Below are 27,716 nucleotides of genomic sequence, written 5' to 3' on the forward strand. Positions count from 1 at the left end.
TGTTGGGAGAATAAAGAAAGGACTGGAGGGGAGAAAGGGTAGCACTGAAGGAAAGACATCCTAGGCTAGACTACAGGCAAAAATTCAGTGCGCATGTGGAGGGAGTGGCCACAGTTCATCTTTTAAGAGGGGAGAGCAGAGTAGAAGGCTCCCCTGTGGCTAAGTGGTAGACTTAGAAGCTTTCAGATGGTTCAGTGGAAGAGGAAGTCGGGTTATCATCTTGGAAGGAAGAGGAGGCAAGAGGCGTTACAGGGTTGAGGAGTGACGTGAACGTGCGGCCTGCCTGCAGTGGCTTTCCCGCTGCAGGTGACTGTTGACCAGGGAGAGGGAGTTAAATCGCCCAGCATATTGAAGGGCTTACTTGATGTTAGTCACCAAGGATTTCAGGAGAGACCATTTAGCATGGTTGTTTTTCTTCAGATGCTCAGGTGCAAGTGTGGAGGAGGAATAACAATCAAATAAAACAATACATAGATTAATTAATAAGATAAGCAATATTACTAGTATCACTTGGCTTTAGTCAGGGTTAGATTCTGCCAGGCCAGTATGATGGAGGGAGTTGGGGACAAGAGAATGATTATAATGATGGGCTGTGAAATGTAGTTCCATTTCAGAGAGAAGGGAAGACATAAGCAGACAGGGACAAAGTCAGTGATGTGAAGGAGGGAAGAATTGTTGGAGCCGAAGTACTGAGGAGATGGCCAGGGAGTTAGGAGATGGTGGTCAGAAGGGTTCCTTGAAATACAGTTTATGGAAAGGGTACTGTTCTTGATAATGAGAAAGTCTTAACAGTATTTGAATCAGAAACTTGGAATATGATGAAGAAAAGCCACTATCTTTCCCCTAAGGACTTTATTAATTAGGGAGTATAGCTTGCCATTGATTGTTAGAGCAGGCTGCTATCTGTAGAACTCCATTTCCTCTTTGTGTTAGAGTAATTGACAAGAAGATTTCTTTGGGCTAAAAATCAGACAAATCCAGAAGCAAAGGCTAACTTGTTAGGCAGGATTTCAAGATTGAGGACATGAGGACTATGTAATAATTTACATAGTTTGAGGATTCAGGGTTTTATTTGATGTAACAGTATTTGCCCAGATCGGTTTCACATCTTGTATTTAGTTCTGACAGGGAATGTTGACAGTTGCTTCTTCGACTCACCGTGACAGTACCTTGAGTTTCCTTTTGGGCACCACCACTCTGCCTTTTCAGTCTGGTGATTCTAAGGTGTTGACTATCCCTCCCCAAAGGTGTCACTGGCTCAGGCTGGTGGTGCAGGGATCTCATCTCTGGCTCAGTAACAGGCCAGATGAAGGACCCGTGACCTGGTCAGAGCCACAAGAGAAAAACGATTTTGCTGGGGATTTGGGGAAGAACTCTTCTTCTTCAGGAGTGGCTTCAGCCGTCATGCTACATAGAGGGGAAGGCTGTCAAAGAAGTGAGTTAGTGTGATGAGGAGAAGAGCTGAGAGATGGTGAGAGTCCTGGTGACGGTATTTGAGCCCTTAATCAGGCCACCTTAACACTCCTTCTGGAATATTTAGTTACTTTTGCCAGTAAATCTTCTGTATGCCTCAGTGGGTTTTCTTCTCATCTGTAATCAAAGCAGACCTAATAGGTAGGTACAGTTATCATAAGAAATTTGCCAAATCCTGTAAGCTTGCATGAATAGTGGAGCGCAGTATAGTTGAAACTTTAAGATGTGGAATCTTCAAAACTCCTTTTCCTTTAGAGGATGTAAAGGATGGTGTAGCAAAGAGAGCATTTGACCAGTCTGGAGTCTTTGACTAATAGTAGCTAACCATGTCATTTCAGTCCTCTGAGCCTCGGTTTTGTCATCTATACAATGAGGAGAGCGGTGCAGTTTTGCAGGCTGATTGGGAGGATTAAGTGGGATTGTGGGTGTAAAATGGATAGCATGGCGCCTGACACCGTGGGCTCCCTTCCCCTACGTCTCTTCCAGGCTTCTGGCATGTTTTTAACACAGTAGTTGTTCGGTTTATTTTAGTGTGAGGAATGAACAAATACCATTAGGGTCTTCTTAAATTTTTACTCAGTTCAAAGCACTGCAGTTGAACTAATAGTCATGTGGTTCTTCTTGTAAATGAAACTTTGTTAGATAGGATTTTTCCCTTTGCAGCTTTGGAAGCGCTCTTTGACTCTGTTATACATTCATGTTATCATTCCAGACTTACTGTGGAAAGTAAAACTGACACCGGACACTCACTGAGCACTTGCTGTGTGAGGCGTTGCGCTTCATACTTCACGTGGAGCATCGTATCCTCCAGAGTAGGGCCATCTTAAACTATGTACTGATTCCCGAGCTCCAACTGTGTCTTAGAAGAAATAACAGGTGGCCATACTAGGTTATATGCTCTTAACCTTTTGAGATTTTGATTGCATATATCTGATTGCACCCACAGTATAGTGTATTGGTTAAAGCATAGGCATTGGAACTGGAGTGCCTGGATTTGAATCCTGGGTCCTCATTTGCCAGTTATATACCCTTGGCTAAATTTTATAATCCCTGGCTGCTCCAAATACGTAGTCTGTGCAGTGGGGATAATGAATAGTACCTGCCTCATATAGATGTGAGGTATAAATGTTTGAAAAGTGCATATCACAGTGTCAGGAAAGTAGTGTTATATAAATGCTAGTTGTTACATTGAATAATTTCTTTTTATTTCAGCAGATCCTTCATCACATTAGTTATCTTATACATAATAAAACATGACTTTTCAAATCATCTTAAGCTCAGTAGTGTCTCTACATTACGTGTCAGTGTTATTCTCCAAGAAGCCTTTTCTGGCCGCCTTTCTCATCTCTGAACTTTTATTAGACTTGGGAACATAAATTAGCACTTCGTTATTGTTAAGCTATATGCCCAGTTTTAGTTTTGTGTCACCAACTCAGTTGGTGTTAAGCACTTTGAGAGCTAAAATCATTTCTTACATATCTTAATATCTCTTTAGTGCAAAACATATAATCAGAGCTTGCTATTTAGTGGTCAGTTAGGACAGACAGAAAGAAAATCAGATCAGATCAGATCAGTTGCTCAGTCGTGTCCAACTCTTTGCGACCCCATGAATCGCAGCACGCCAGGCCTCCCTGTCCATCACCAACTCCCGGAGTTCACTCAGACTCACGTCCATCGAGTCAGTGATGCCATCCAGCCATCTCATCCTCTGTCATCCCCTTCTCCTCTTGCCCCCAATCCCTCCCAGCATCAGAGTCTTTTCCAATGAGTCATCTCTTCGCATGAGGTGGCCAGAGTACTGGAGTTTCAGCTTTAGCATCATTCCTTCCAAAGAAACCCCAGGGCTGATCTCCTTCAGAATGGACTGGTTGGATCTCCTTGCAGTCCAACGGACTCTCAAGAGTCTTCTCCAACACCACAGTTCAAAAGCATCAATTCTTCGGGCGCTCGGCCTTCTTCACAGTCCAACTCTCACATCCATACATGACCACAGGAAAAACCATACATAGCCTTGACTAGACGAACCTTTGTTGGCAGAGTAATGTCTCTGCTTTTGAATATGTTATCTAGGTTGGTCATAACTTTCCTTCCAAGGAGTAAGTGTATTTTAATTTCATGGCTGTAGTCACCATCTGCAGTGATTTTGGAGCCCAGAAAAATAAAGTCTGACACTGTTTCCACTGTTTTCCCATCTATTTCCCATGAAATGATGGGACCGGATGCCATGATCTTCATTTTCTGAATGTTGAGCTTTAAGCCAACTTTTTCACTCTCCACTTTCACCTTAATCAAGAGGCTTTTTAGTTCCTCTTCACTTTCTGCCATAAGGGTGGTGTCATCTGCATATCTGAGGTTATTGATATTTCTCCCGGCAATCTTGATTCCAGCTTATGTTTCTTCCAGTCCAGTGTTTCTCATGATGTACTCTGCATATAAGTTAAATAAGCAGGGTGACAATATACAGCCTTGACGTACTCCTTTTCCTATTTGGAACCAGTCTGTTGTTCCATGTCCTGTTCGAAGCAGTATATCACTTTATGCTTAAAAGGATTTGTTAGCTTGTTGCATCCAAAACCTAGTTTAATAGTGTTATATTTTGTTTTAGGTTCCTAAATATTTGTCGCAGCAATGGGCTAAAGCCCCTGGAAGAGGTGAAGTTGGGAAGCTGAGGATTGCCAAGTAAGTTATTTATGAATTTTTGACATTTTATGAAACTTGTTTGAATTTATTTTACAAGTACTTTTAAATGTAATTAGAGTTCTTTTTCAAACAGAGAATTTATCTGGAAAATAAGAAATGATGAGCTTACCAAGGCTTGTTAAGAGCTGGTTAGGTGCCCTGTAAGGATTTGTGTGTGCACATGCGCGCACACACATATACTCCTGTAATGACAAGTATAAATATCAAGTACAATTTGCTGCTAAAATCTATTGGCAGTAAAGTAGCAGAGTATGTAGTTCCCTCATCCGTCCTCTGCATCTTTGAGGAGGTATGCTTGAGTTGGCCATAGAAGGATTTTGCCATTGTGCCACCATACCTATTTATAGAGGCTTTGGAAGAGGGTAGGGAATACCTCGCAAACAGCACAAGAGTGTTTGGTGTTTCCTGGTTGAGGAACTGGCCTTGTTTGAAAGGGAAGCCCCTGTAGCTCAGCTGGTGTCAGCCACAGGCCTTGTGTTCCCTTCTTTCTGTCCATTCATTCATAGTCCAGCTCTAATCCGATATCCACGCCCACTCCTCCACTGAAACAGCTCTTTTCTGCCACCAGTATCCTCCTCTTTATCACTGAGTTTTTGCTTGTTGACAGACTACCCCAAAGTTTAGTGGCTTAGAACAAAACCATTTTATTTGTTTTTAATTCTATGGGGGCAGTTCTAGACAGTTCTTGTTGTGGCTGACCTGGCTGGTCTTCCTGGCTAGAATGATCTCGCCTGTGTGTCTGGGGTTGGTTTACTGTCAGCCGGGGCCGGGTCCACCTGTGTTTCATCTCCATTGTGTTCATTCCCATGATGGTGAAAGAGTTCCTATAGCGAAAGAGAGGGAAGCCCCACGGCACAAACACTTTGCAAACCTGTGCTTGCATCATGTTTGCCAAATGGAACTTGCAGTAGACTCCGCCTCCAGGTGGGATTTGCGGGAAAGAATTTGTTGCCTTTTTTAAAAAAAATACAAAAACAGTCTACCATATTCATGGGCTTCCCTGGTGGCTCAGTGGTAAAGAATCTGCCTGCAGTGGAGGAGATGTAAGAGACAAGAGTTTAATCCCTGGGTTGGGAAGATCCCCTGGAGGAGGAAATGGCCACGCACTCCAGTATTCGTGCCTAGAGAATCCCATGGACAGAGGAGCCTGGCAGGCTACAGTCCATGGGGTGCCAGAGTTGGACACGACTGAGCACAAGCACCGCATCCATATTCTAAGATGCAAGGGTCAACTAGCAGCCCTTCTCGGTGGACCTTCAGCATAACTTGACAGAGTTGATCACTTCTACCCTCACACCGTGCTGTTTTCATCTCACTTCTGAGACATCGCTCTGTTGGTGGCTCCTTCTCATCTTCTCAGTCTCTGAATGTTATTTGAACCCCCCCTGGAGGTGTTCTTTGGAGGAGCAACGCTATGTTCTTGGATGACGTCATGTCTTTAAAGTAAACTTTGACACTTTGTTGTGTTTATGCCCCTAAGTACTTTTTGTCCTTTATCTTTCTTACCTTTGTTTCAGACAGATCTTTTAGTTCTTCCTTTTGTTTTCACAAGCCATATTGGAAGCAGGCCTGCTTTTATATCCAGAGTTCTGAAATTAGGTAGAGAACGGTAGTATCTTAAGAAGCTACTAACATTTAATAGCAGAACCAGCGTGAATTCAGTCCTTTGAGTGGTAAGAAAATTCAAGCAGCTTCCAGTTCCGGCCCTGTCACTTACTGTCCGTGAGACTGTGGACAGACACTTAATCTTCTGAGCTTAGATTCCCTTCCTTTCCCTACCATGAATATTGCATTCCTGAAAATCTCTGTGTACAGAAAATACCTAGTTTAGGAATGTACAATCTTTCTCTTGGTGTGAGGAAGAGGGAGTTAGTATGGGAAATAGAGTCAAAGGAGCTGAGGTGTAGGGAGACCTATGCAAGCCCTGAAGGTGAAAGTGTAAGTCACTCAGTCGTGTCCGACTCTTTGTGACCCCATGTACTTGTCCAGACCAGAATACTGGAATGGGTAGCCTTTCCCTTCTCCAGGGGATCTTCCCGGCCCAGGAATCGAACCCAGGTCTCTCGCATTGCAAGTGGTTTCTTTACCAGCTGAGCCACATGGGAAGCCTGTGCAAGCCCTAAGTACTGCTTTGACGCCTAAAGCATCTATTAAAGATAGCACGCTAACTAGTCAGTATGGGTGTGCTGCGATTTTTCTTGATCACTCTTTGTTTGGAAGAAAATTTCAAACGTGTCCTTAGTTTAAAGCAGGTGTTTTATATGTCACATCCAGTATGCCTAGGGTAGCCGTGTCCCCATGTTGTGGCCGGTTTACATGTTTTACAGTTTACGAAGTTTTCTGTGCAGTTATTAATAGTATCCCTTCTTTTACTCCCAGAGTATCCTGGTCTTGGCAATAAACTGTATGTAACTTCCCTGCTGGCTCAGGTGGTAGAGAATCTGCCTGTAATGCAGTGAGACCTGGGTTTGATCCCTGGGTTGGGAAGATCCCCTGGAGGAAAAAATAGCAACCTACTCCAGTATTCTTGACTGCCCTGGTGGCTCATATGGTAAGGCGTCTGCCTACAATGCTGGAGACCCGAGTTAGATCCCTGGATTGGGAAGATCTCCTGCAAAAGAAATGGCAACCCACTCCGGTATTCTTGCCTGGAAAATCCCATGGACAGAGGAGCCTGGCAGGCTATAGTCCATGGAGTCACAAAGAGTTGGACACAACTGAGCAATTAATACACACTTGCCTTAATAATAACAGATGTATGTGTATTTTCAGTTCAGTTCAATCTCTCGGTTTTGTCCGACTCTTTGCAACCCCATGAATCACAGCATGCCAGGCCTCCCTGTCCATCATCAACTCCCGGAGTTTACTCAGACTCATGTCCATTGAATCGGTGATGCCATCCAGCCATCTCATCTTCTGTCGTCCCCTTCTCCTCTTGCCCCCAATCCCTCCCAGCATCAGGGTCTTTTCCAATGAGTCAACTCTTCACCTGAGGTGGCCAAAGTATTGGAGTTTCAGCTTCAGCATCAGTCCTTCCAATGAACACCCAGGACTGATCTCCTTTAGGATGTGTATTTTATATGTAGATTAAAAGCCTAGCAGATTTTCTGCTGCTGCTTCTAAGTTGCCTCAGTCGTGTCCGACTCTGTGCAACCCCATAGATGGAAGCCCACCAGGCTCCCCCGTCCCTGGGATTCTCCAGGCAAGAACACTGGAGTGGGTTGCCATTTCCTTCTCCAATGCATGAGAGTGAAAAGTGAAAGGGAAGTCACTCAGTCGTGTCCGACTCTTAGTGATCCCATGGACTGCAGCCCACCAGGCTCCTCCATCCATGGGATTTTCCAGGCAAGAGTACTGGAGTGGGGTGCCATTGCCTTCTCTGGTAGAAGAGCTAGATGCTGTTAATGATGAGAACAGATATATAGTGATTGGTTCCCCAAGATTTCTATAGAAATGCTTGAAAAGAGCTTGTTCTGGAGTATGTCTCCTGACTATCTCATTTATGTTTCTAATTTACTTATTTTTCATTCTTCTTACTGATTACTAGAGTCACTATTAAATAAGTGTAGGATAAGCGAGGAATGGTTTAGCAGTGCATGTGACTAGGTTATCAAGACTTAATTTCAGCTAAATAGGAGTCATCAAAGTTTTGTGGCTGTAAACAAAAGGCTTCATTTATTGGACGATTGTTGTTTCTCGTGAAGTGGGCTGATAACCCCACTTTTCTCTGTCAGTTAGCTTACAGGGCAGACATTGTGTCCCATTTTCAGTGCTATGCTTAGAGACATGGACAAATAAGTTCATTCAGTGGAGTAAGACTAGGACAGTGAGAAAACGAAAATCAATTTCCTGTGAGGAGCATTTGAAGGGACTGTGGCCATTCAAGAGAAGATCTAGGGCAAACCAGGTGAAACTCTCTTGTTTTTAAAAACTGCTGCTGCTGCTAAGTCACTTCAGTTGTGTCTGACTCTGTGCGACCCCATGGACAGCAGCCCACCAGGCTCCCCTGTCCCTGGGATTCTCCAAGCAAGAACACTGGAGTGGGTTGCCATTTCCTTCTCCAATGCATGAAGGTGAAAAGTGAAAAGGAAGTCGATCAGTCGTGTCCGACTCTTAGCGACCCCATGGACTGCAGCCTACCAGGCTCCTCCATCCATGGAATTTTCCAGGCAAGAGTACTGGAGTGGGGTGCCATTGCCTTCTCCGTTTAAAACTAGAAGATGTATAATTAAGTATTGATGTTTAGAGACAGAGTAACCCTTTATGGGTTATCTGTGTGGTTCAAAAAACATATATTTGGGGAAAAAAATAAAAAACAGCTAAGGTTTTAAAAAAGCAATGTGCCATACTGATAAGGAGAGTATGGACTCAGGAGTCCGTCAGCTCTGGGCTTTATCCAGACCTTGTCATTTACCAGCCATTTGACTCTGGGGAAGTTGCTTATTACCCTTTCTTGTTTCCTCATCTGTTAAAAGGAGATGGTATTAATACCTCATGGATTCAGTGTGTGTAAAATACTTAGTAAGTGTTCACGTACTGTCATAACTACCCAGTACAGGCATAGACCGCATCATGTCTGATGTCTTCTCTCCCGCTCCGATCTCCCAGAGTTAAACAACAGCAGCAGCTTCCTGTGCGATTGGCCAAGAGCTGAAAGAGGGCTTATGGAGTAGAGGAATCGAGAGTGGCAGAGAGGGGAGGGGGAGACGCACAGCTACGAATGCAGCTCTTCCTCAGTGTGGTCTGTTAACACCTGAGAAAAAGGAGAGTCTAGTTATGAATAAGCTGAGAATAACAGCCTACTTTAACAGTTGCTAACATTTGGGCCATTTTTATCAAGCATTCCCCACCACGTCCCTAAATCACTGTACTTGCATTTTTTTTAATACCTTTGAACATCTGATGGGTACTGCATTTTAATTTGTTTACAGTTTTGCTTTAATTTTACAACCAGCCTTTCTACATAACCATCCTGCCTCAGAAAACTTCAGTTTTTAAAATCTTTGATAAATGTCATGTTTTACTGACAGTCATACAGTCTGTGCTAATACAGCTTCTCTCAGAGATTTATTTCTAAACACATTTAACATTCAAGGTTGTGGGGGCCCACTAATAATGGAAAATATGCAAATAAAAATCAGTGAGATAATTTTCTGTTCTAAAAATTGGCTATGTTTAGAACAGAGTTACACTGTGGATAGGAGTTTAAATCGGTACAAACCTTCTGAAGGGCAGTCTGGCAACACACATGTATATTAATGCACGTATATATACGTACACACACATGTACGTATATATACATGTCTCATACACACAAGCGCAGATATGCACTGCTACTCAAAACAAAGCAGAATAACAGTCCACTGTTTTCTCTGCCAGTCAGCTCACCGCGCAAGCATTATGTTCAGTTCTTGGTGCTGCCCTTACAGAAAGACATTGAGAGACTCATCTCGCAGAGGGGGACTCAGACAGTGAGAAAGCTAGGATGTTAATAATAAAATCCTCATGCCTTTGACCCAGCAATTCCATCAATTTCTAAAACCTATCCTGTGGAAATAACAAGTGTGCTTGTTATACTCGTTAGTGATGCAAAGATTGATACACAAAGATAATTGTTTCAGCATGGTTTGTTATGGAGAAAAATGAGTAGCATTCTCAAATCTCTTAGTAAGGGATTAATTAAGTAAACTGGGGACATTTTAAAATTGCTTAATATTTTTAATTTGAAACAGTCTCAAGCAGCAGAAAAGTTGGAAGAACAATATAAAGAACTTTTCCACCAGATAGGTCCATGTAATACAGCATTCTTCTGTGACTTTTCAGGAATATAATTTGAATACGTTCCTGTCTTCTAATGTTGCATGCATTGATATTAACAAGAGATCTTTATAAAGTTAGAAATATCCAAAGCCACATTAACTGTTTCATTTTTGCTATGATTTTAATAAATATTTAAATCTAAAAGAAAGCAGTAAGGTTTCCCTTAGGGATATATCTCCTAAATTCAGAATGTGTTAAAGTATGTACCTCACTGGGGAAAATAAAGAGCTACTTTCTGACAGGGGCATTCTCTTTGGCAGTCACAGTTCACCCTTTCAAATCTATGAATTAACCACCGAATAGTACTACTGCCTAATCATCAGACTTCACTTAAGAGTTGCCAGTTGTCTCAATGATGTTTTACAGCAAAAGGATCCAGTCCGCAGTCTTGCATTACCTTCTGTTGTCAGGTCTCTCTAGTTTTCCTTAATCTAGGAATCCCGTTACAGTTATGAAATCCTGTTGTAATTGCTCATGGATTGGAACTGGTTTTGTTTCCCCATTAAACTGAGACCTTGAGGATAAAGACCTACACTCGTGCCGTGCGTTTGTCACAAGGCCCTGGATGTGCAGCAAACGCTGAGTGGCGGTGAATGAATGAACCACTGAAAGAAGGCACAGGTTGGAACTCAACCTAGTGTTACAGAGAAAGAGTACTTTCCCAACTGGTCTTCACGTCTATTCTGTTTGTATTTTTTGGAATAAGTTTCTTGGATCATGTCTTTCTACTTGTTATACTTTTGTTCTTAATCACTCAGCAAACTCAGTGATTGATCATCAGCTAATAAATACCTCCTATGAGCTTAGGGAGTTTAACACTTTAAGTTTGAATGTAAATGTTAGATTTGGAGGAACTTTGAATATGGTACTTGTTACGAACTTTGTACTTGTTATTCTTTTGTAGCATTCCATTGCACAAAGAATAAAGTCTGTGCTGTGGTATTAGAGATCATTTATGGTCTGGTTCCATTTTTCCTTTGTAGTTCATCTCCTACTATTCCTTATTTTGTACTTTCCCTCACAGCCAAATCTGATCACATTTTTCTGATCAGACTCTTCCATGACTTTGCGTAGCTGTTTACTTTTGATACTAGTTCAAAAGTTGCCTCTTTTGAGCCAATACTTACCTCTTAAAATAGAAGAGATGGTGTTCTCCTGTCTGATCCTGGCATATTGTGGCTCTCTTAATTAAAGTTTATTTCATTTTATGGTTATGGATTTAGCTTTTATATCTTCTGCTGGCTAGCAAAGGGGCCCTGCACTCAGTACTTTGCATATGACAGGTATTTAATACATATTTGTTTTTTTTAAATTAGGCTATTATTAGGGAGTACATTGATCCCATATTGGTAAAAAAAAAACAATTTAAATACATGTAATTCAAGTAAATAAAAAATAGTATGGGACTTCTCTGGTGATATAGTGGATAGGAGTCCGCCTGCCAATGCAGGGGACACAGGTTCAATCCCTGGGCCAGGCAGAATCCACATGCTGAGGAGCAGCTGAGCCTGTGAGCCGCCCCTACTGAGGCCACATGCTGCAACTACGGAAGCCCGTATACCTCGAGCCTGTGCTCTGCAACGAGAAGCCACTGTGCTGAGGGGCTCCGCACACCACAGCTAGAGTAGCCCCTGCTGTCTGCAACCAGAGAAGGCCTGTACACAGCAAGGAAGACTCAGTGCACCCAAAAATTAAAAGCAAATTATGAAAAAAGATAGTAGAGAAGGATATTTACTGTAGCTAATAGTAGAAGATGTTAGCAGTAGAATCTTGGCTAATTTAAAATTTTTTTTGGCTTGTCTGTAATAAAATTATTTCTGTATGAGCATATTATTTAATAGCAGAGAAGATTGCTTATAATTTTAAAATAATAATTTTTGATCTTTAAAATTTTGTTAAGTAAATGAAACTTCTTTAGCTGGACAAAATAAATAGTAGAATTTGTTGAAGTTCTCTATCTGGTATTAAACATGCCATTCACATGCTGCTGAATGCTAAAAATACTCAAAAGTTAAAATAAGAATTGTAATAAGATCGTTATTTGGCTAAAATATTATTAGGGCAGGTTGTTATAGTGTTAAGAGACACGAACTTATAACATCTAAAATATTCATTGGTGGGACTTCCCTGGCAGTTCAGTGGTTAAGCCTCCATGCTTCCACTGCAGGGGACTCACGTCTGATCCCTGGTCAGGGAACTAAGAACCTGCTTGCAGTGCAGTGCGGTCAAAAAACAAAATGAAATATTCGCGTGGGATTAATGTGAATTTTTTCTCCTATAGGATTATAAATAGAATAGTTAGGAGAACTAAGAGAAAGTAAAGTCGCTCAATCATGTCCGACTCTTTGCGACCCCATGGACTGTAGCCTACCAGGCTCCTCTGTCCATGGGATTTTCCAGGCAATAGTACTGGAGTGGATTGCCATTTCCTTCTCCAGGGGATCTTCCCGACCCAGGGATCGAAGCCAGGTCTCCCGCATTGTAGACAGACGCTTTACCGTCTGAGCCACCAGGGAAGTCCTAATATTAATCTCTGTAAATGTAATATTTTAATGTACATATGAAGTTGTGTTTCCTTTATTAATAGTTCTTAGCTTACATTTGGAAAAAACATGAAATTAAATAATTGAAATGTTTTCTTTTCTCTCTTTCAGAAATCAAGGAAGGACCGAGGTAAGATTATTTCTATGGAAATTTTATTTAAAACACAAGATTATTTTACTATGCATTAGGGTTAGTAAAAAGAGGGTAGTGTTTGCTCTGGAAAACTCCACATGAAACTGGTGGCTGGTCAGGAAAACATAGTAGAGTGTAAATGCCGCTCTTGTGTGAGTGAATAGGCTCCTTTCTAGTTGCTCATACTTAGCATTTTTCTGCTTTGACTTAAATATCCCCTCTCTTAGTACTATGAAAACTAGTATTGCTTCAGTAATACTTTAACATTATTTCAGAATGGCAAATGTATTTGACACAGATTTTTGAAGGCCTTAGATTTTGACCCATTGAGTCTAGGACATAATTTGTGGTACCTGTCACATACTAGAGAGATACTTAAATAATACTTCCTAGTCTTTCTATGTGATTGAGAGATCAGCACTTTATAAATCCCTTTGATGAAAAATGTGGGGAGATATGGTAAAAAGCATTTTGAAAGATTGGGTCTTTCAAAAAAGACCTACTGGGTCTTTTCATTCTAAACCTCAATATTGAGTTATCCTTATACATATTTAGTTGTATTTGTTGAAATATTTGAAAGTAAAACAGCACCATGTACTCATATGGTAGTCATTGGATCTAAAAAAGAAAGCCATCCTCTGCTTATGGGAGTGTTTAAGCTTTCTGAGTAAATAGATCTCTTCCCCCTGCTTCAAGCAGTTGCTTTCTTAATACTTACTGTTCACTCATTCAGCAAATACTGGTTTTCTTCTGTGTGCCGGGCATTTTGCTCGGACATGGGTAGATGAACAAATGGATGGATGGATAGTTCTGTTTGTATATCAATCCATCCACCTAATATTTATTTAATGTATTTACGGGTATAAATATAACAAGACATGGTTCCTTGACCGCAGATACCTTAGGGAAACAAGTTACTTCTGTTTTACAAATAGAATTTTTTCAGCTGTAGACTAGAGGAAACATTTGAAAGCTATCTTTATAATGGTAGATTAACCCCATTGTTCAGACAAATAGGAATAGATTTATGACTAATTATTAAAGCTTATTTGATAAATTTTTTTAAAAGTGCTTCATAAAATGATTGGAAAAGATTCACATTAAAATATTTGATTTATAGTCACAGTTTCTGTACAGATACTTTGAATACAAAAGTATATTGTAATAAGCTCTCGTTAATGTGTCTACTAGGTTTCATTTACTTTGAATGAGGATCTTGCAAATATTCATGATATTGGTGGAAAACCGGCTTCAGTCAGTGCTCCTAGAGAACATCCATTTGTCTTACAAAGTGTCGGAGGACAGACATTAACCGTGTTCACTGAGAGCTCCTCAGGTGAGTGGGCGTAGAATCATTTAAATGCAATTCCTGGACGTGTTGTGTAGGTTCTCTCTCTCCACACACTCTCGAAGGTCATTACCAGGGCTGTTCCACCTATGGTTCTGTCTACCTCTAATTCACATCATGGTACTTCTCTGCTCGGTGCTCGAAGTCCTTTCCTGTGATTGATGAATTTTTGATTGTTACTGGAAGGGTTTAATTTCCATTTGGGGCATGAAGAAATAGAACAAAGCAGATGGAAGAGTGTGGTGCATCAAGCTGTCTTCTAGGATGTTGAGGAAACAGTATTATGAGTTTTGCCAAGATAAGGTCATCCTTGCCTGTTTTGGTAAATTGATATTCAGCAACTGTAAATTGTGTTTTAAAAAATACTGCTTAATACTAGGGAGTATTTAGTCAAAATATAGGAAATACTTTGGCTCTTGTGCGCTTTCTGTATTTCTTAATGCATAGGGATTGACTTCTTTTAATTGATATTGACTTCTAAGAAGCTTTGCATGGTTTTAAATTTTGTTTGTTTGCTCTTAAATGTTTTAATAGCTCAGTAAAAGGGGAGCAGGTGTTTCAGTTTGTGAATTAAATATAGAGGGGACTTTTTTGGTGGCGTATGTAAGAGTGTATGTTCATTTTCATTGTTTCTTGGTTTTTAAGCTTCACTGAATTTGCAATACTACTAGTAAAGCAACAGGCTACCTCATTTTAACAGAACTAATTTCTCATACCTAATTCAGAAAGTTTATTTGGTTGTATAAAAGAAAAACATGCATGGTTTGTTGTATTTTCATTAAACATTACAAAGAAAGGTATAAGAAATTATATGTTAAGAACATTATTGTTTTAACAGAATATACAGTTGATCCTTGAAAAATGGGAAGGTTAAGGACACAAACACTCACAGTTGAAAACACAGGTATAGTTTACAGTGGGCTCTTCGTGTCCAGGGTTCCTCCATGTTTGTAATTGTGTGTGCTCGAAGTCAGCAAGTATAGATTGAATAGTACTGTGGTTTTTACCATTGAGAAATATCCGCATTTAAGTAGACCCTTGAAGTTCAAACCCATGTTCTTCAAGGGTCAGCTGTACTCCAGCAAAGTTTTGTGGTGTCGTAGATTGCCAATATCTGCATAAACTGATGTCAGAAAATCATTGGGGTTTTTTTCCCCCTTGGATGTAGAATTTAAAAAGTGGTAAATTGTAAATTTTCTGTCATGTGGTTTAAAGTTAAGGAAGGTGAAATTGTTATTTACTCAGTTGTGTCCAGATCTTTGGGAGCTCATGGACTGTAGCCCACCAGGCTCCTCTGTCCATGGAATTCTCCAGGCAAGAATACTGGAGTGGGTTGGCATTCCTTTCTCCCAGGGATCAAACCTTGGTCTCCTGCGCTGCAGGCAGATTCTGTACCATCAGCCACCAGGGTTTGTTTTATTTCATTATTCTGTTGCCATAATTTTCAGTGTAATATTGCTGGAAGTAGAGAACGTTAAACATATGCATTTTCTCCTGGAGAAGATTCAGCCATTCAACAAAAATTTATTGTGTGGTACGTTGTGCAGGGCACAACATAGGCGCAATTAGTCACCAACTGGTTGGATTTAATAAGACCTGTCGAACCTGTGAGGTTTCCTTTACCTCTATGGTTGTTCCTGGAGTGGAAGAGGCGTGGCACCAAAATGATAAAAAGGAAGCAGTCTGAAAAAAAAGCCTGAGGTGGGGAAACTTGTAATTCCTTGGTAGAAAAAGGCACCCTGTTTCAGATTTTTTACCTTTTATCAGGTTGGTGGTTTTTCTGAAGTATAACTCATTGCTGGTACTTACACAAAAGACGGTGATTTAGAAAGCTGAGGTTTATTATCGTCAAAATTAATCTTTCGTATTTAATCTTGTAAATCCTTTCGGTAGTGTTGTGCTCTTTCTGAACATGTTGTATTCACATTTGGGGTTACAGTGTACTCCAGAATATGGCTTTATGAGGATTATCTTGCCAGGAATATGGAAAAGGATCAAGATTGTCCTTCTTCTGGAGTTTGTACAGTATGTTCTTTGTAGAACTGTGATAATGCAAGTGAGGTCTATGTTGCCATTAGATGGTGCACACTCCAAGGCAAGTCTTTGGTGCCTAATGTCATTTGTTCTGTCTCATGTCATTGTTCCCTAACTCTCTTTGCACCTTTCTTTTTTTCTACATATACTTTTTATTTTATTTGGCTGCATTGGGTCTTAGTTACAGCATGTGGGGTCTAGTTCCCTGACCAGGAGTCTAACCTGGACCCTCTCTATTGGGAGCACGGTGTCTCAGCCACTGGACCACCAGGGAAGTCCCTCTTTGCATCTTTCCGTGGTTTAATTTCCTTGAGGACAAGGGTGGAAGCTGGAGGCTATTGCAGTAATCCGGGGAAGGCATGACAGAGATTTGATCAGCGTGGTAACAGTGACAAAGGTCTAGTCTCTCACCTGATATCCCATCCCATCCTTCGTTGTCTTAACAGACAATTCACTTGGATTTCTCATCACCTGAAATGCAGAAGATACAAAATCAGATTGACTTCTTCATTCCTTTATTCTCCACATGTCCGTATCTCTGTCAGTGATACATCGTTCTTCTGTTCTGAGCCTCCTCTGACTCTCACATTCAGTCAGTTGCTTGTTAGGTTATTTCTATAGTAGAAATACACATTTCCTTCTTGTTTTTCTTTTTTTTTTTATTATTCGTTTTTATTCATTTGGTTCTGCCAGGTCTTAACTGCGGCTCTTGCGGTGTGTTTTAGTTGTGGCCTGTGGTATCTGGTTCCCTGACGAGGCACTGAACTTGATCCCCCTCCATTGAGAATGCGGAGTCTTAGCCGCTGAATCACCAGGCATGAACCGAGTACACATTTCTTGATACCGTTTATACCGTCCTCTGAACACTTCAGCCGTCCTCTCTACCCTCCAAGCTGCTAGAATCCCTTCTCCCTCCCCAGAGCCTCCCGACACTGCTGCCTCTCCTTCTTCCCTTATTTTTCTCTGCCAGGGATTTGTTTGCTTTTTATAGTCGTAACCAGCTTTCCCTTTATGACTCCAGTCTTTGTTGATTCTTCCTTCATCTAGACTTTTATGGCAGTAAGGTTTGTATTACTCACTTTGTCCCTGAATTAAACCTTATGGGCAGGGGACCATGTCTCATGCTTATTGCCAGAATGTCTCATATAGGACTGAACACAGCACTTGGGCTCGCTAAAGCAAATACGTATTGAAATAGTTGATTTTCTCCTAAGTATTACTGGTATTCTAAAGGTACTCCTTAGACTGGTTTTAACTGATATGGCTTGTTAGTGACAAAGGGTAGATTTTCTTATTTCAAAGTTAAGTCTTAAGAACCTTGAGATTCAAAATTGAATATTAAATTCCTTTGTTCCCTACGTTATTTCTTGCTCATTATATTTTTATTTTGGCACGAATGATTCTTTTACTTTTTCTTTGCCAGTCAGATTAGTTCAGTGCTGTGTGATGTGACACTTGGTTGACCACTAGACACGTTATCATATTGCTTGGTGCATTTCCTGTGTGTTGAGAATCAGTTATATAATTTTCAGAGGTTTGAATTAAGCTTTATGTGTATCTGTGTGTGCTTTACAGCATTCAAACTACAGCTGTTTTCTTTTGTTGAATTTTTTTCTTATCACTGCTTTTACATGATTTTTGCTGTTGTGTAAATTATCACCGTCTGCATATTGCTAGTTGCCATTGCAATAGAACTCTGAGTTGTTTTTTTTTAAGTATAGTTGATTTACAGTGTTGTGTTAATTTACAATGTTGTGTGTTAATTTCTGCCGTACAGCAAATGATTCAGTTATATACACATACATTCTTTTAAAAATTCTTTTGGTTTATGGTTTATCATAGCTGCATGTGCTGTACAGTCAGACCTTGTTTATCACTTCTATGTATAATGGTTTTCTGTGTCTGTGAGTCTCTCTCTGTTTTGTACATAAGTACCGTATTTTTAGATTTCACGTATAAATGATATCAGGTGACATTTGTCTTTGACCTGCTTCACTTAGTCTGATAATCTTTAAGTCCATCTGCGTTGCTGCAACTGGCATTATTCCATTCTTTTGGGGCTGAGTGGTATTCCACTGTGCATGTGTAAATGCTGCATCGTCTTCCTCCATCCATTGGTGGACATTCAGGTTGTCTCCATGTCTTGGCTATTGTGAGTAGTGCTGCTCATAACTATTCGGTTTAGGAAAATTGAAGGAACTTTTTGTTAATGTTTACATCTTTTTTGTCATTAAGCAGTGATAGTTAACAAACGGACAACCTATTGTACACTTATTTTGTCCACTGTGTTGAGTACTCCTTAGCAACTGTTTCACACAACAAGCCTATGAGGTGGAAACCACTGTCATTTAACTGATGAGAGAAACAGGCTTACTTAGGATATAATTTGACCAACATGCAGCTGGTAGACCTGTGCCCTTAATCATCATACTGGTGGTTTTCAGAGGGTAGGTGCAAAATTAATTTTGTGAGTAACTGACAGCATTGAAAAAAAGAAAGAAATTGGGAGGAAAATGAACTTTTATATTTGGGAACATTTCAAACACATGCTGAAGTAGAATAATATAAACTCACCCAGCTTTTTTAAGGTGCTGTTGGTGATTAAGAGGGGCTTTCCAGGTGACTCGGTGGTAAGGAATCCACCTGCCAAGCAGGAGGTGTGGGTTTAATCCCTGGGTCAGGGTGATCCCCTGGAGAAGGGAATGGCAACCCACTCCAGCATTCTTGCCTGGGAAATCCCATGGACAGAGGAGCCTGGCAGGCTACAGTCCCTGGGGTTGCAAAGAGTCAGACACAACTTAGGGACTAAACAGCAGCAGCAGTGATTAAAAACAAATTACTTTTGTAAAAAGATAGTTCCCTTTTTTCAAATATGTTTGCACCCCTCATTGTCCTGCTGCATTTTATTTCTAAGCCTTTATAAAGTCTATAAATCACTGTGATTTTATCTAAATGATACATTGCTTCACTTATTATAAACCTCAGTTCCTTTGTAAATTGCCTATTGGGTTTGTCCTGCAGAAACAAAAATAATCTGTCTGATCATTGTCTGCAAATTATGAGTATGTTTTTAATCTGCCACTTTCCAGATACAAAGCTGTGTTTATATATTATGTAGTGCAGTGATTTCCACCTGGGAGGCTGCTTTGCATCATCTAGAGACATTTTTGAGGACTTACTTCCTTGGTGGCTCAGTGGTAAAGAATCCACGTGCCAGTACAGGAGCTGCAGGAGACTTGGGTTCAGTCCCTGGGTCAGGATGTCCCCCTGGCGATCGAACTGGCAACCCACTTCAGTAGTCTTGTGGAGAATCCCATGGACAGAGGAGCCTGGCTAGTTACAGTCCATGGGGTCACAATGAGTTGAACATGACTGAGTGACTTGAGCACGCACACAGAGACATTTTTGACTGTCACCCTGGGTGCGTGTTCCTGGCATGGAATAATTGGGGGTGTCATCAAACAGCCTGCTGTGCACACAAACAGCTCCTTGCAGCACAGATCTGTCCAGCCCAAAATGTCAGTAGTGCCAAGGATGAGAAACCCTCCTCTTGTAGAAAAGAAGGTGTTATTATAAGTGGACCACCTATTTGGTATAACTACTGGTGAGATTAAAGTTATAAAATAAAAATGTTTGTTTTTTTTTGACGGAGCCAATGGGAGTGATGAGAACCTGTTCACCTCCCCAGTAGCTGGTTTTTTTGTTCTCCTGTTCTTCCCCTGCCCCTCCTCCTGCTGCTGTTTTTATTCCTTTTGACTTATCAGAAGAAATTTCTGTGCTTTTAGGGGACTGCTCTTGAGGTTTTAGCTTAACTTTTAGTTGGAGCATTTATTCTGTTTACATTTAAGATAACTGTCAATGTGTGTATTCCTATTGCCGTTTTCTTAATTGTTTGGGGTTTGTTTCTGTAGGTCTTTTTCCCCCTTCCTCTTTCTTTCTCATCTCTTGTGTTTTCCCACCTAGAGAAGTTCCTTTAGCTTTGTTGTGAAACTGGATTGGTGGTGCTGTGTTCTCTCAGCTTCTGCTTGTCTGTAAAGCTTTTGATTTCCCCATGGAATCTGAATTGAGAGCCTTGTGGGTTGATTGCTCTTGGTTGTAGGTTTTTCGCTTTCAGCACTTTAAATATATCCTGCCACTCCCTTCTGGCCTGCAGCTTAACTTTTCATTGTGGAAAAAAAATTTAAGCATATGCGAAAGTAGAGAAATAGTATAGTGAAACTCCATGTGCCTGTCATCTAACTTCGGACTTCAGCATTTGGTTGGTCTTGTTTCAGCTCTTCCCCAGCCACTGTTCTTTGTACCTCACAGGGTCATTTTAAAGACAGCCTCACACAACATATCATTCCACCCTTAAATTCTTAGTACAAGTCTCCATAAGGATTCCTTTTTTAAAGATACATAAGCACAGTAGTGTTATGGTACCTAAAAAAAATGGGCATTAATTGCAAAATACCATCATAGATGTCACCAGTGGAGACTGTTTAATGCTCTTGATTAATCGTCTTTCTTGATTTTTTTCCCCCTCTTTATGTTCTGTTTTCTGATTTATGGTTCAGCTGTATGTGAAATCACAGTGGTTTGCAATTTTATAGCCTACGTTATCCACTTGAACAGGTACCACTGGAGAAAATACAATTCATCAAGTCATTTGTATTACTGCGAAGGCATGGAGCAATCTTTCTGCAAAACTGTTTGAGGAATTTGGCTGACAAAGAAGTGACAGAATAGAAAATCATTTTTAGAGCTGTATGTACCAAGGCACCGATGTGAAATTTGTAACACTGTTGGAGGCGAAAATACTTAAGCGATGTTTACTGAATGTCATGCATTATTCTCAGATTGCATAAAATGTTAACAAATACATACATTTAGAAAGAAAAAGATCTTGTCAATGCAATATGACCAAACTCTAAAGAAATAGAGGGCTTGTAAAAGAAAAGTTAACAATAAAATAGAAGCAGTATAAGAATTTATATGATGACCAGACTAAAAGTGTTACTAATTCAATATGGTTTCTTTGAGTGGGGAATGTACTAGTGTATCTCGGTAAAGCAGTAGGGACATACAGTTTGTATATAAAGCTCAATTTAAAATGTTACTTTCTTGTTTATTTCTTTAAGCATAATTTTACTTATTCCCTCGCTGGCTGTGCTGGGTCCGTGTTGCTGTGCGGGCTTTCCTCTAGCTGCGGGCAAGCAGGGGGCTGCTGTCCAGTCGTGGTACGCAAGCTTCTGTCTGTGGTGGCTTCTCTTGGTGCGGGGCACAGGCTTCAGGGCACGCGGGCCCCAGTAGCTGGGCTCCCAGGCTCTAGAGCACAGGCTCACTAGTTGGAGTGCGTTTGCGTAGTTGCTCTGAGGCACGTGGGATCTTCCCGGATCAGGGATAGAACCCGGGTCTCCTGCACTGGCAGGTGGATTCTTTATTACTGAGCCACCAGGGAAGCCCTGGAATGTTAATTTCTTGAAAAATTAAAGAAATTGATCACAAAGAATAGAGAAACCAATTTCATCTAGGTCGAATTTAAGTTTAAAATAAACCTCTTGAAAGTTAGGTCAGTTTATTTGTCTTTAATGCAAAATGACTTAGTAAACGTTTTAAAATTCTGGAATAAAACCTCATTCCTCCATGTTTATACCAACTTGTTAGAAATAGGCAGCTGTGGCCTGGCCAGAGGTGAAGCACTGATAGAGAGCCAGTGTGCTTTTTGAAAGACTGTTTGAAAGGAAATTCAGCTGAAGCCTTCTTTAAAAATTTATTTTAAGGACGGTGTGTGTGTGTGTCAGTCGCCAGTCTCTTGCTTGTACTGTGTCATTAGCTGTTCCAGAAGAAGAGGGTTGGGGAGCCCTGCAGACACATACTGTTTTCACATTTTTTTCCTTTTCCTTTAAAAGAGCTTTTCTGGAGAATATTTTATGGTTGGAAGTTGTAGCCTTCTCCTGCTCACAGAGAAAAAAGCACACCACCCAGGGTTATTTACAGCTTTGGTTTCTTTTCTGTAACTACACACAACTTCATGACTGTGAGGATTTGGTAGATTTTTTTCTTACTTTGTAACTTGTTATGTATCACAGCTAAACAGTTTTTTGAGAAGAGCCCCTATATTGTTCAGCAAAGGAAAAATATCCAGTGATTTGGAGCGGTTCTCAATCTCTTTTCTGCGTCTTCTAGGTGAAGGGTGATGTTCCTTACATTCCCAAGTTAGGGACAGATTGCTGTGGTTTAGGAATTGTGGCATATGTGTCATAGATGCTCTGGGTGCTCCCCCAACCCCACGACCCGTCAGCCCTGGCCGTTCTGGGCACACTGGCCAGTGTCTAAACCTCAGCATCTCTCTGTGTCTCTGCTGGCCGGGAGGGTGGGTCAGAAATGACAGGGTGTCAACCCACACTCTGGGAGCCAGTATTGGAAAGGACTGGGTGAGTGAACACCCAGCCCGCTTAGTGCCCAGGTAGGGTAACCCCGGGCACGCGCCCTGCGCTGTCGCACAGAGTTCTTCCGCACGGCGGCCGCACCCGTCCTCAGTGCTGTGCAACTGGTACCTGTTTTCTAGATGCACCTCTTCAACGACTTCTTTCCCCTTCCTGTCTCTTTTCTTCAGTCCTCTTCCAGTGTTTCCTGGGATCACCTGACCAGCAAACTACTTGGAAGCCTTTGGAGCTTCTGGAGGAAATAGTAACCAAGATACTAACCAAGATAGAGATAGTAAACTGTAGCTCTCTCTTTATTCGAGAACTGAAAATGACGTCTTTATAGGGGTTACTTGGCACCACCCCCCTGCTTTGACCGTGCTGCTCGGTTTATGGGATCTTAGTTCTCTGATCAAGGATTGAACCCATGCCCTCAACAGGGAAAGCCTGGACTCCTAACCACTGGACCACCAGGGAATTCCCTGGCGCACATGCCTTTTTAAAAAATCATGGGCCAAATGTGGTATTATAATCCTTTTTAAATTAATATCATACTTCGCAACTGACCATGTATACTCACACTAGTATTTTTGTGAGAGTTCTGGTGTGTTCTCTGATCCTCAGCCCTCTCTCTTGGAGGGTCTGTGCATCCGAGAGATTTTAGACCCTAGTGTGTTTCCTGGGGACACCACACATGAAGCAGACTCCAGTCGGCCCAGATGTCCCAAGGCTGAGGTTCAGGAAGGTTTTACCCAGGAAGTCGAGGTGCGCTTTCTGGCCACATCAGTTTTCCCGTGGCTGTGTCACTGCCTCTAATCACCGCCTGTTTCTGCTGCTGTCCCCGTCAGTGCCGGCTGCCAGTCTGGCCACCGTCGTCTCCCTCGCCTGCCTCTGCTCCACCAGGGTGACGGTCACGCTGCTGTTGCCTCCACTCGGCTTCTACCCTATCTCCCCGCAGGCCCCGGGGATTCTGTGCTGCTCACCCCTGCCCTTCTCTTCACCGGGACTCTTCTACTTCCCCTCTGAGCTGTGGTTGTGATGCTGGTAAAGTTTGCTCAGGTGCTGCTGCCTCGCCTCTGTTTTGGATTTCAGCACCCAGTTTTTCATTTATGCAGTTTCTCTGTATTCTCCAGCTTTTTGAAATAACTACTTCAAAGCCACAGACCTTTCCCATTAGAATATAATTTACTCAGGAAGACAGTTGCAAGGGAAAAACAATACACAGTATCTCATTATCGGAAAAAAACTATCATTTGTTGGGGACAATTTTATTTCAAGACTGTACAATTCATGAAAAGTAATTCAAATAAATTAACTGCATCACTGATTCAGCTGGCATTCACTTTCCACCAAAGCCTGTACTTGCTTCAAAGTCTTGTCAGAAAAGAATATTAAAAGATGTTAAGTGGGAGAAAGAGAAATTAATTGGAGCCTGTGTGATAACTTCACCAGACTATGTGTCTCACAAAGATAACCACAGTCTCTCTGTTTAAAAAAAAAAAAAAAAAAGGAAGAAAAGAAAGATAAATAAATAAAATACTGGAACCATGACCCATGACTCTGGTTGATTTCTTAACATGTTATTAGTTGTTTAGAAGTTTAATGTTTCTGATATTGTAGTATTTCTAAATGGTACTGGTTATGTCAAGTAAGACTTATGCTTGAAAGATTAAAAAAAATGTGTATTAGGAAGGAAACAAAGTTACTCAAGATATGCAAGCGATTAGTGTAGACAATTCAGTGTTGAATCTGTGAATTCAAACAGCTTACCTACTAGTGTTTTCTGTTTTGATCTCAGTTGTGTTTACATGAATATATTCACTTTGTGAAGACTCATCAAAGCTGGAAATTTATGATTTGTGTACTTTGCTTCATTAAAAATTTTATTACCAGAGAAGGCAGAAAGCACAAGAAGAAAACACAATTGTCTAAAAAAATCCAGCAGCCAGCTCTCTTGGTTGGTTCAAAAAAGTTAAATCACAGGTGTTAAATCACATTGCGTTAGTTTGCCAGGGCTGCCGTAACAAAATGCCATAGACTGAGTAGCTTAAAAAACACAGTTACTTTCTCACCGTTCTGGAGGCTGGAAGTCCAGGATGAAGGTGCTGGCAGGTTTGATTTCTTCTGAGGCCTCGCTCCTTGGCCTGCTGACGGCTGCCCCCTTACTGCCTCTTCACACGGCCTTCCCTCTGCACACATGCACCCCTGGTGTGTCTCTTTGTGACCGTTTCTTGCTGTAAGGACACCAGTCACGTGGCCCACCCTAGCTCTCGAATGCAGTAACTGTGGAGCTGCAGTGTAGTGTCTTCGTCTCCGTCTCGGTTTGGTTTCTCCAGAAGCTCACCCTGTGGGTTATGGGACGACACTTGGTCGGGAACCCGAGCATGCCCGCGGCGCAGGGTGATGTCTGCCGCGTGGTTCACGTGTCGCTGAAAAGTAGTGTGTACTTGAGTCGGTGGAATCATACTGGCTGAATTTATAGAATTAGGGGTGCCATTTCAATGGCAGTTTTCTCACAGTATTAGTGGAGAGGGAAATGCCTGTCGCCCCAGACCATTTCTGAATGGGAATGTGTGTAATGCGTGTGCACGTGCGTGTGCGTGCACGCATGCACATGTGCAGGGTTGTGGTAATGGAACATTGGTTGGAAGAGACCTTATTTCACTAATAGAGGTAATTCTGACATTCAAAGATGGTGGCTCTGCTGCACGGTCAAAAGGAGAGTATACTGATACAATAAAAAGTCATAGACTGAAGGGGAGTTATAGTCCTAGGCCAAAGGTGTTTTAGGACAAGATATTCAAGGATATATTGGTTCATTATTAAAGTAAAATAGAAACCAGCAAGCTTTGGACTGTTGAAACTGCTACCTCCCAGCTGTGATATCTTTTACCTTGGAAAACATGGCTCTTGTCACCCTTTTTTTGTTTGTTTGCTTTTTAGTTAAATTTCAAAGGTAGAAGAGGAAGTGCTTAAAGATTATCAGGTCCAGCAGTGAACTCACAAATTGCTGTGTGTTACGGCTACTAGGATAGAAAAGCCTGGCAGGCTGCAGTCCACATGATCCCAGAGTTGGACACGACTGAGTGACTAACACACGCACACGGCTACTGAGACACTGCTGGTATGACAATGAACCCACCTGATTTTATTTGGCTAGGTTTTGTTTTTGTTTATTTAATGAATACTGAGATTTTAGACAAGGCATTTCTTCAGAGGACCAGGATAGTAACCATTATTCCTTATTATACTTAGCTGTTTTGCATAATTATTTTACCTGCCCCATCTCAGAAAACATATGGATTGGAGACTGCCTAATTTTAGTTCAGTCTCTTTTTTTGAGGCAGGGAAATTGTTCTGAATGCCTTTGAGCAGTAGAACTGGAGACCAGTTTTTGTTATTCTGTGTCCATCTCCTTCCTGCCATGGAAAGAAGTGAAGAGATAAGTAAAAAGCCAAGTTGTATATCTTTGGACATAGGACAGAATGATAATAAGCACTGTAGTTTTTGCTCTAGCAGTCTGGATAAAAGTGAAACGTATTTAAGTGATTTGGGAGATCCTGTCAGACTATTCGTTTTGCACCTCTGGAGTAAGAAACGCTGTAAATTTTCCTTTGTATCTGAAGTTAGGGGAGATTAAAAGAAAAAATTCCTGGAGAGGGAATCTTAATATTCCTGAAGCTACCAGACCCATCTTAGGGGTGGAATTGTATAGTTTATTTGGCTAGGGAATTAAGAAATTAGACAGTGAAGACTAACAGGGTGTTAATGTAACTGTGACTTAGGGTGAAAAGCACTGTGACTCACTGTCTAAAACATAAGGGTGTGTGCATGCGCGTGCTCAGTCATGTCTGACTCTGCAGCTCCATGGAATGCAGCCCTCCAGGCTCCTCTGTTCATGGAATCTTTCAGGCAAGAATACTGGAGGGGGTTGCCATTTCCTCCTCCAGGGGATCTTCCTGGTCCAGGAATTGAACCTTCATCTCTTACATCTCCTGCCTTGGCAGGTCATGCTTTACCACTAGCGCCACCCAGGAAGCCCATGTATAGCCTGTAAAAACTCATCATTTGTACACTGCTTCACAGCATACTTTTGCAATACTGTCACATGATCCTCAAGAATGCTGATAGGAAAAATTAATCACCCAAGATGGGTTAAGTGGATTTAATTTGACCACCTACTGTGAGATCATTATTAGACCTGAGCCCTGGGAACTGAAATGTTTAGAAAAGACACACAGTTCTTTATAGATGCTAACACAGAGTTAGCATCTATAAAGGAGGTGGTAGGGGTGGTGGCTCACTGGCAACAAAAGAGAAGATGCAGCAAATTATCTGGGATGAGAGAAGCTTCGCCAGGAACCCAGCTTGAGTTAAGACCTGAAGTATTAGTTGGGGTTCTACTTGGGCAAGCGAAGCATGCCTGTTGCCTTCAAGCAGCATGTGTGGAGGGTTGAGAGCAAGATGGGGTTGAAAATTTCCAAGTGTAAAAGGATGAGGCACAGAGTGAGGAGAGTTGGGACTAGGTGTGCATGCCCATCAGAGTGACAGTGGCCTGAGCTCTGATGACGACTGCTTTTCCCTGCTCTGCTAAAGGGAAATGGTAGTTCCTAGAAGTTTGTGAATCCTGGTGAAAATGCTTTGGGATCATTAAAGACTGGTAGCATCCTCATATTTCAGGGGGGTAGGGGCTGTGGTGCAGAGCAGCTTAGACTGAGCAGTGCTATTACAATAAAAGTTTGAATGAAAGAAGGGGAGAAGAGAAGTGATTCAATGCCTAGAATTTGTCAGACATTGTCATTTTCAAACTACTGCACAATTGCACTCATCTCACACGATGGCAAAGTAATGGCTCAAAATTCTCCAAGCCAGGCTTCAACAGTATGTGAACCGTGAACTTCCTGATGTTTAAGCTGGATTTAGAAAAGGCAGAGGAACCAGAGATCAAGTTGCCAACATCTGTTGGATCATCGAAAAAGCAAGAGAGTTCCAGAAAAACATCTATTTCTGCTTTATTGAGTATGCCAAAGCCTTTACCTGTGTGGACCACAGCAAACTGTGGAAAATTCTGAAAGAGATGGGAATACCAGACCACCTGACCTGCCTCTTGAGAAACCTATATGCAGGTCAGGAAGCAACAGTTAGACCTGGACATGGAGCAACAGACTGGTTCCAAATTGGGAAAGGAATACGTCAAGGCTGTATATCGTCACCCTGCTTATTTAATTTATATGCAGAGTACATCATGAGAAATGCTA

The 27,716-nt window shown here is 41.4% G+C and overlaps 1 protein-coding gene across 1 annotated transcript in view; it reads left to right on the forward strand.

Annotated features, from left to right (window-relative positions):
* The window catches only part of GTF2F2 (general transcription factor IIF subunit 2), a 136,506-nt gene that overhangs the window by 10,393 nt on the left and 98,397 nt on the right, over window positions 1–27,716 (forward strand). Inside the window, exons 2-4 of the mRNA XM_027557193.1 lie at window positions 4,079–4,152; window positions 12,648–12,666; window positions 13,861–14,005. Of these exons, the coding sequence (XP_027412994.1) occupies window positions 4,079–4,152; window positions 12,648–12,666; window positions 13,861–14,005 (238 nt within the window). The remainder of the gene's footprint in view (window positions 1–4,078; window positions 4,153–12,647; window positions 12,667–13,860; window positions 14,006–27,716) is intronic.

The sequence above is a fragment of the Bos indicus x Bos taurus genome, chromosome 12 (assembly GCF_003369695.1).
Source record: "Bos indicus x Bos taurus breed Angus x Brahman F1 hybrid chromosome 12, Bos_hybrid_MaternalHap_v2.0, whole genome shotgun sequence".
NCBI lineage: Eukaryota > Metazoa > Chordata > Mammalia > Artiodactyla > Bovidae > Bos > Bos indicus x Bos taurus.